Raw genomic sequence first — 9,230 nt, 5'->3', positions numbered from 1 at the left:
CCAGGGGCCACGTCAGTAATCTGTGGATGGAGGATGGGAGGCCTACTAACTGCCTCTTACCTAGGTCCAGGGGCCACGTCAGTAATCTGTGGATAGCGGACGGGAGACCTACTAACCGCCTCTTACCTAGGTCCAGTGGCCACATCAGTAATCTGTGAACGGCGGACGGGAGACTTACTAACCGCCTCTTACCTAGGTCCAGTGGCCTCATCAGTATCTGTAGATGGTGGACAGGAGACTTACTAATCACCTCTTACCTAGGTCCAGTGGCCACATCAGTAATCTGTGGATGGCGGACAGGAGACCTACTAACTGCCTCTTACCTAGGTCCAGGGGCCACGTCACTAATCTGTAAACGGCGGATGGGAGACTTACTAACCATCTCTCACCTAGGTTCTGGGGCCACATTAATAATCTGTGGATGGCGGACAGGAGACCTACTAGCTGCCTCTTACCTAGGTCCAAGGGCCACGTATGTAATCTGTGGATGGCGGACAGGAGACTTACTAACCGCCTCTTACCTGACGGTATCGCCGACTCTTCTTTTAAATTAGCCGGCCTGGTGCAATGTTGTTTTACACCGTGGCAAGCTGGCTAATTAAAAGTATAGTCCGGGAGGTAAGAGGCGGTTTGCACAGCTCTAGTCCTCCGGCCGTAGATTACAGGCGTGGCCCTGTGAATGGATTTGCACCAACTCTACTACTGATCCCAAAACCGCTGCAGGTAGGAGTGGCGCAGAACGCCAGCGAACATACATGGGATGCAGTGTGTGAACAGCGTCTTACATCAGTTTCCAACATCTGACAACCATGGGAAGGATACTGGACCGGGACGTCCGGAGCGGCCGCTGGCCTCCTGCCCGGGATCTCACAGTCTCATATGTACCCGTTAGGCTGTGAGTCCAGGTCAGGCGACCCGTGGCCGCTCTGGACATCCCGATGGAGTCTTCTCTTGAAAACAGCAATTTCCAGTCATACTTAGGACTTTTTTTTTCCTGGTCTCTGATAAACTTTTCATAACTTCTGACAGAAAAAGTTGCACAATCTAATTGGTTTACATCACACGACCAATATAATGTGTGCAGATATCATCACCTCCCTGTAATTTCTGCAATATGCAGCCTACAAACCGCGCACTCTTTATTATACACATATATGGTGCTATCTGTCAGGATCGCACACACTTTATTATCCACATATATGATGCTGTCAGGATCGCACACTCTTTATTATACACATATATGGTGCCATCTGTCAGGATCGCACACTCTTTATTATACACATATATGATGCTGTCAGGATCGCACACTCTTTATTATACACATATATGATGCTGTCAGGATCGCACACTCTTTATTATACACATATATGATGCTGTCAGGATCGCACACTCTTTATTATACACATATATGATGCTGTCAGGATCGCACACTCTTTATTATACACATATATGATGCCATCTGTCAGGATCTCACACTCTTTGTTATACACATATATGATGCTGTCAGGATCGCACACTCTTTATTATACACATATATGATGCTGTCAGGATCGCGCACTCTTTATTATACACATATATGATGCTGTCAGGATCGCACACTCTTTATTATACACATATATGATGCTGTCAGGATCGCACACTCTTTATTATACACATATATGATGCTATGTGTCAGGATCGCACTCTTTATTATACACATATATGATGCTGTCAGGATCGCACACTCTTTATTATACACATATATGATGCTATGTGTCAGGATCGCACTCTTTATTATACACATATATGATGCTGTCAGGATCGCACACTCTTTATTATACACATATATGATGCTCTGTGTCAGGATCGCACTCTTTATTATACACATATATGATGCTGTCAGGATCGCACACTCTTTATTATACACATATATGATGCTGTCAGGATCGCACACTCTTTATTATACACATATATGGTGCCATCTGTCAGGATCGCACACTCTTTATTATACACATATATGGTGCTATGTGTCAGGATCGCACACTCTTTATTATACACATATATGATGCTATCTGACAGGATCGCACACACTTTATTATACACATATATGATGCCATGTTTCAGGATCGCACACACTTTATTATACACATATATAATAACTGACATGATCGCACTCTTTATTATACACATATAATGATGCTGTCAGGATCGCACTCTTTATTATACACATATTTGATGCTGACAGGATCGCACACTCTTTATTATACACATATATGATAATATCTGTCAGGATCGCACACACTTTATTATACACATATATGATAATATCTGACAGGATCGCACACACTTTATTATACACATATATGATGCCATGTGACAGGATCGCACACACTTTATTATACACATATATGATAATATCTGTCAGGATCGCACACACTTTATTATACACATATATGATGCTATGTGTCAGGATCGCACACTCTTTATTAGTCTGTCCACACAGATATCGCCTCCATCACTCCTTCCTGCCCGCGACCACGGCCGGACGGTGACGTCACAATAGGCGAGTGGCTGCGCGCCAAGCGCGGTCGGACTGACTCCTGGAGTAAACCGATCAGCGCTGGTTTGAGCTGGCGCGTCGCCCTGACAACGCAGGCCCCGTCTATAAAAGGCAGCGAGCGCCGGCTGCATCATTTCAGTCAGTGTCAGGTTCGCGGGCGGCGAGGAGAGCGCGTGCGGTCCGGACCGGTATATCCAGCCCTGTTCAGTGTCGGGTCTCCTTGTGGTTACTTTTCTTCTCTTCTGGGCATTTGGTGCCTCGATGGGTACAGATTTCGTAAATGCTTTTTAAGGTAAGTCTTTCCATGAGGGGTCGGGGAAAGTCTTTACGGTACCGGCATGGACTGAGGAGAAATTTGCGTTTCGCTCTTTGAGCACTTTTGTACTTTATTGCGTTCCGTAGTTTGTAGCTAGTAAGCTCTTTATGGCGAGTAGGTGCTGCACACGTGGCTGTATGAATGAGGTGGGGGATCTGTATCGTGACTATCGCGACTCGGTTCATTACATTAGACCCTGGAGAGCTTTTTCTTATGTCCAGCATCATCATCATAGTTTATCCATTATCTAAAGCGCCAGCATATGGCTTGTAAGGCAAAGATAGTGGGGTTTTTGGGCCATGAGGGCAGGGATTATGCTTTATGGGTGAATCTTCCTCTCTTAAAAGGGTTGTTTAAAACTGAACTAAAATGGCTGCTTTCTGGCCATGAGTTGTCTGGTATACTACAGCTCTGGTTGGGATGGAGGCGATCTGCAGTGTCAGATGTAACCTACAGGCAGGAGGGGGCCACGGTTTTTCTATTTCTGGGCTACCTCTTTAAGTCTGTATCTGGATAAGTGCGGTGATCTGGATGACTTGGGGCTAATCTGATGGACTATCCCATGCTGTCAAGTGCTGGGTGCAGCGGGTGGTGGCAGCGAGTAAGATGGGAGCCGGCAGGAGAGCGGATTGGGCGGCTGAGGATCCTCCCTGCCTGTAGTGACACGAGGCAGCTTTCTGTGGAGGCGGATGGAGCCGCTCGGTCATTCATGAAATGGGTTGGGTGCATGACGCAGTGGATCTGGTTTCAAATATTTTATTTTTTTTTCCATTGATCGTAACTGATTACGATGATGACTAATGAGTTTTGTTTTTTTTTCTCCCTCTTGCAGAACGCCAGCAGCACAGCAGTAAAGAACGCCTCTTTTGAGAGCGTAGGGCTCGTTTTGTACTTACCAGGCTTCTATTTCACCGGAGAGCCTCCTTGGGTGCAAAGCTGAGTCCCTCTTTGTAATAAACCCCATCTCAAACTTGTCCATGTAAGTGACTGAGCTGATTAATCTTTTTTTTTTTTAATGGCTATTTTTCTGTCCCTGTATGTCAGAGTTGTAACCAGTGTCTTTTTCCCTCTTCAGTTTGTTGCATTCTCGTCTTGTGACTTTTATTACGTTGAGACAATGAACAGCTTCAGCAACGAAGACTTTGACTTTAGCTTCCTCGAGGAAGGCTTCTCTGCTCGCGATGTCCTGGAGCAGAAGATCAATGAAGTGTCCTTATCTGTAAGTTTGAGAGTTGATGGGGTGGGGGGAGGCTGTGTTTATGCAGCCATTATTGTCAGTTTCTATATTGCTGATCCTGTTAAATTTTAGGATGACAAGGATGCCTTTTATGTGGCTGATCTCGGGGATATCGTGAAGAAGCATGTTCGGTGGTTTAAAGCGCTCCCCAGAGTCACTCCATTTTATGCTGTTAAATGCAATGATAGCAAGGCCATTGTCAAGACCCTGTCCATCTTGGGGGCTGGATTTGATTGTGCTAGCAAGGTAAGTTTAAAAGAGTACCGTAATCCTCTGTATGGAGTTGAACAAGTAGGGTAACGACACTTACTGATTCTCCAGCATGATACTTGGCGCCTGCATTATGTGTAGACATTGGTCCATGCTCACACACCTGATGTGGTACTAGATTACCCCCTCCAAGGCCATCCAAACTTAAAGACTTTTTGTAAAGAGTAATATTTATTTCAAAAAGTCCTCCCTCCCCATCCAAGTCTGTTAACCCTTGTTGCCGTCTTGGACAATATTTAATGTACCAGTGACTGAGTGGAGTACTAATCTTTTTGGCTTTAGATATAGTTTATGGCACAGGGTATATAGTGATAAACATTTTAATGCTTTGTACACTAAGTAACTTTTTTTTTTTTTTTTTCCAGACTGAAATACAACTCGTCCAAAGTATTGGTGTTCCACCTGAGAGAATTATCTACGCCAACCCCTGCAAACAAGTTTCCCAGATCAAGTATGCTGCTAGCAGCGGTGTGGAGAAAATGACCTTTGACAGTGAAGTGGAACTTATGAAAGTGGCAAGAAACCATCCAAATGCCAAGTAAGTGTATCATAACGCCCAAAGCCTCTCGTCCACTGTAATATCGGCTTTACACTACATTAGTTTAGTGCCACAAGTGTGGCCTGATACAACATACTGGAAATGTGTCTCCTAAGCCACCAGGTCTTAAGTTCCTCATCTGTTGCCACATGGGTTAATTGTTTCTGTTATAAATTTTTTTTTTTTTTTTCCCTCCCCCTCTTGTTTAGGCTTGTTCTGCGAATTGCCACAGATGACTCCAAAGCAGTGTGTCGACTGAGTGTAAAGTTTGGAGCCACTCTTAAAACAAGCCGGATTCTTCTGGAACGTGCCAAGGAGCTCAATGTGGATATCATTGGTGTAAGGTAAGGATGTAATTATAAAATAGTGTACCTCTGCATGCTTTTGGATTTATGCACTTGTGTATCAATAGTTGTATGCAAGCATTATATTTTTATATATAATAGATTTATTTTTTTCCAAACCAGCTTCCATGTTGGCAGTGGGTGCACAGACCCTCAGACATTTGTTCAAGCAGTTTCTGATGCCCGATGCGTCTTCGATATGGGAGAAGAGCTTGGGTTTAATATGCACTTACTTGACATCGGTGGAGGATTTCCTGGATCTGAAGATGTCAAGCTCAAGTTCGAGGAGGTTAGATTATATTCAGAGAGACTATAGTTGAGTCAGTCTTTGGCGTGTAAATATTTAGAGGTTAAGTGCGTGCCATGCAGTGTCTTTGAACCTGTGCATCTAACTTCCTCCTAGGTTACCGCTGTAATAAACCCCGCTCTAGACAAATACTTCCCGGCTGATTCCAAAGTGCAAATTATTGCAGAACCTGGAAGATACTACGTGGCCTCAGCTTTCACCCTCGCTGTCAATATCATTGCAAAGAAGGTTATGGTGACTGAACAGACTGGATCTGATGGTGTGTGTGTGTGTATGAAGGTTTAATTTTTATAAAAATTAAAATTGCAAGCTAAGGTAATCTAACAATCTTGTGTATCAATTTTAGATGAAGATGACTCCAGTTGTGACAAGACACTCATGTATTATGTCAACGATGGCGTCTATGGATCTTTCAACTGCATCTTGTATGACCATGCTCATGTTAAGCCTGTGTTACAGAAGGTAATTAGGAGCTTAAATGGCCAATGCTTCCTATTGGCAAAGGTGCTGTTTCTGGAAAGGGGGAGGAATAGCAAAAGTTAAAATCCTCATGACACACTTTGTCTCAAGTTAATGGCATGTATGTACAGGAGCTCTGATACTGGCTAAATCCATACCTTATTGAAGTTGTAGGTAAAGGAGCTGCAAGTGCTTCAGGGTGGGACATTGCACTTACAGCTCTCCTTCACTCTTTCCTACCAGTTGCGCACAGGTGGGTGATGTAGGGGTAGATGTCCCACCCTGAAGTACGTGCAGCTCCTTTACCTACAATTTTAATACTAGGTTTCTAATATTTCTACTGTGAACGTAGCTTACAGCTGTACCTTGACATTTGCGTTGTGCACCGCAGCGTCGGCACCACAACGCAAACAAACGCAGCAAAACGCATGCACAACGCTGCGTTTTGCGCCGCATGCGTCCTTTTTTTTTTTTCCATTGATTTTGGACGCCGCAAAAATGCAACTTGCTGCGTCCTCTGCGCCCGGACGCGGGTGACGCATGCGGCGCAAAACGCAAGTGCGACGCATGTCCATGCGCCCCCATGTTAAATATAGGGGCGCATGACGCGGCGCCCGACGCTGCGGCGCAGACCGCAAATGTGAACGTAGCCTTACTCTGCATGAGTGCCTCTACATGCATCCTTTTTAGGTTGAGGTATAAAATCCTCACTAGTGTCCCTTAAACTTGCAGGATAGTAATCATGACTACTCTAGTTTTGTCATTATTTGTTCTTGTAATGAATGGGTCTGAATCAGACTGGCAGTGACTAGACTAACTTATTAGATGGGTGTAGCCAACAAAGATTTAAAATCTCTTGTAATCTCTGGATTAAAGTCGGGTAACATAAGGCCATACAGCGTAGCTTCATGTTGGCTACTTTACTATTGGGAATTTGCCAACATGAGATTAATCTGCTTTAAGACCCAGTGGCCTAAAACTGATGTCTATCATTACAGAAGCCTAAAATGGATGAAAAATACTACTCTAGCAGCATTTGGGGACCAACGTGTGACGGCCTAGATCGTATTGTTGAGCGATTTGACCTCCCGGAGTTGCAGGTTGGAGACTGGATGCTGTTTGAGAACATGGGAGCGTACACCGTAGCTGCATCTTCAACATTCAATGGATTCCAGAGACCATCGCTCTTTTATGTGATGTCAAGGCCATACTGGTAAGACATGGTGCTCGAGCACTGACTATAGTTTGTGGCAAAGTCAAGACATAATGAATTTCTGTCAATCTGCTGCAAATCCTGATCTCGCATGGTCTCTAATCTATCTGCAGCATGCTCATGCCTGCAAAATCCTCATCTTGTATGGTCTCTATAATCTGCAGCATGCTCATGCAGATGGGAAAGGAAACTTTTGGCTGGGTTTCTGAGCTAGTTACGGTAGTTGTTGGTAGTAACGTTCTCCCTTTTTACCCTTTCAGGCAATTGATGCACGATATCAAAGAGCATGGGATTGTTCCTGAGGTTCCAGAGTTGAGCGCACTTCATGTTTCCTGTGCCCAAGAGAGTGGAAAGGAGCTGAGTACCGCAGCCTGTACTTCAGCAAGCGTCAATGTATAAAGTTGTTTTATTTATCTGCTGTAGGTAGGTTTTAGTTACTATGTATGTAGCTGTAGTTATTTGGGACCACAACTTAACTTTTGTGTTCTAGAGTTTAACGTTCATTATTAATGCAACAAAATGGATGACTATGAGATGGGGTCACAATTATCTGTGTTCCTATGGAAACTTTTTTTAATAAAAATTCTTTTCAGTTGTATTAGAGACATTGCTGTCACCAAGCATTTTTAGCTTGTGTACTGGCAGACTGTCCTCTTCTTGTTTAACCCATTTTACAAATAAAGAATATTTAACATTTCTGAGCTCATGGTATTCTTTCTCAAGTCACTAATTGACAAACCAAATGTGCAAAGCATAGTGATCCCCAGGACTCTGCCGAATTTCCCTGACACCACAGTACCGCTTCACTACTGAGCATGTACATAAAGTGCGGCACAGATTCATCTCTAATAAAAGCCTTTGTTCAGGAACAGAACAGACATTTATAGGACATGTCATAACTTCCCAAATTCTTATGAAAAATTTACAACACATGTACTACTGTACTGAATTTATTCTAGATTTTAGGAATCAGCCCATTTGATATACCACAGCCCTGGTGATTCAGAGGTGTGCGTTTATAATGTGTCACTGGGAGCTGCCATTTTGACTAGTGGGCATGTGTCTGGGAACGACACTTGCACACCTCACTTACAGCAGCCATGGGCATAAGAGCCAACAGTCAGACTCCAACTGTATCTCTTGCATTGAGGCCATTCCACCTGCCTCTCAGCTGTGACAGGGCTGTCCAGGTCACAGCTGTGGGAGGAGATGGTGGCCATTTTGTTGTAGCCAGCAGTATATGTTGTGGGCCTTATTTTCCCCTGTCATCAGTGCGTGCGATGACAGGAGCTGCCGATCAGAGCACTGTGGGATCATGCTGGCAGATGTCAGCCCTACCCTGCAGCTGTGACTCACCCACGGGAACGCTACCACTGGTACTGTCGACTGCAGTGCTGCAGGATCATGCTGGCAGATGTCAGTGATTCTGCAGCTGACTGACCTGCAGTTAAAAAAAACAAAACAAAAAAAAAAACAGGCTGAGACTGCTGCTCCCAACGGGCTATGTCTTATGGGAGAGTAGTATCAGGTGCCTGTGCTCAGTTAACCCCTTCATGACCTTGCCGTTTTTTGCAATTCTGACCAGTGTCCCTTTATGAGGTAATAACTCAGGAACGCTTCAACGGATCCTAGCGATTCTGAGATTGTTTTTTTCGTGACATATTGGGCTTCATGATAGTGGTAAATTTAGGTCGATAATTTCTGAGTTTATTTGTGAAAAAAACGGAAATTTGGCAAAAATTTTGAAAATTTCGCAATTTTGAATTTTTATTCTGTTAAACCAGAGAGTTATGTGACACAAAATAGTTAATAAATAACATTTCCCACATGTCTACTTTACATCAGCACAATTTTGGAAACAAATTTTTTTTTTGCTAGGAAGTTATAAGGGTTAAAATTTGACCAGTGATTTCTCATTTTTACAACAAAATTTACAAAACCATTTTTTTTAGGGACCACCTCACATTTGAAGTCAGTTTGAGGGTTCTATATGGCTGAAAATACCCA

The 9,230-nt window shown here is 43.7% G+C and overlaps 1 protein-coding gene across 1 annotated transcript; it reads left to right on the top strand.

The window, feature by feature from the left end:
• The first annotated feature begins 2,535 nt into the window (after nt 1-2,535).
• ODC1 (ornithine decarboxylase 1) lies at nt 2,536-7,924 on the top strand. The gene is made up of 11 exons (XM_077291428.1): nt 2,536-2,831; nt 3,688-3,834; nt 3,931-4,074; nt 4,165-4,338; nt 4,728-4,900; nt 5,110-5,244; nt 5,368-5,533; nt 5,648-5,810; nt 5,898-6,013; nt 7,009-7,223; nt 7,484-7,924. Exons 3-11 carry the CDS (start codon nt 3,973-3,975, stop codon nt 7,620-7,622), a joined length of 1,383 nt encoding a protein of 460 aa, XP_077147543.1. The 5' UTR covers nt 2,536-2,831; nt 3,688-3,834; nt 3,931-3,972; the 3' UTR covers nt 7,623-7,924.
• Nucleotides 7,925-9,230: the final 1,306 nt, after the last annotated feature.

The sequence above is a fragment of the Ranitomeya variabilis genome, chromosome 2 (genome assembly GCF_051348905.1).
Source record: "Ranitomeya variabilis isolate aRanVar5 chromosome 2, aRanVar5.hap1, whole genome shotgun sequence".
NCBI classification, from domain to species: Eukaryota; Metazoa; Chordata; class Amphibia; order Anura; family Dendrobatidae; genus Ranitomeya; species Ranitomeya variabilis.
The sequence above is the reverse complement of the archived record's forward strand: the minus strand, read 5'-3'. Positions and strand labels throughout refer to the sequence as shown.

Bases quoted from the DNA above. Each gene is read 5' to 3' on its own strand.
- ODC1 (XM_077291428.1), top strand. From the start codon at position 3,973: ATGAACAGCTTCAGCAACGAAGACTTTGACTTTAGCTTCCTCGAGGAA. The intron at 5,534-5,647 runs GTTAGATTATAT...ACTTCCTCCTAG, and splicing joins TCAAGCTCAAGTTCGAGGAG to GTTACCGCTGTAATAAACCC. The intron at 6,014-7,008 runs GTAATTAGGAGC...CTATCATTACAG, and splicing joins TTAAGCCTGTGTTACAGAAG to AAGCCTAAAATGGATGAAAA.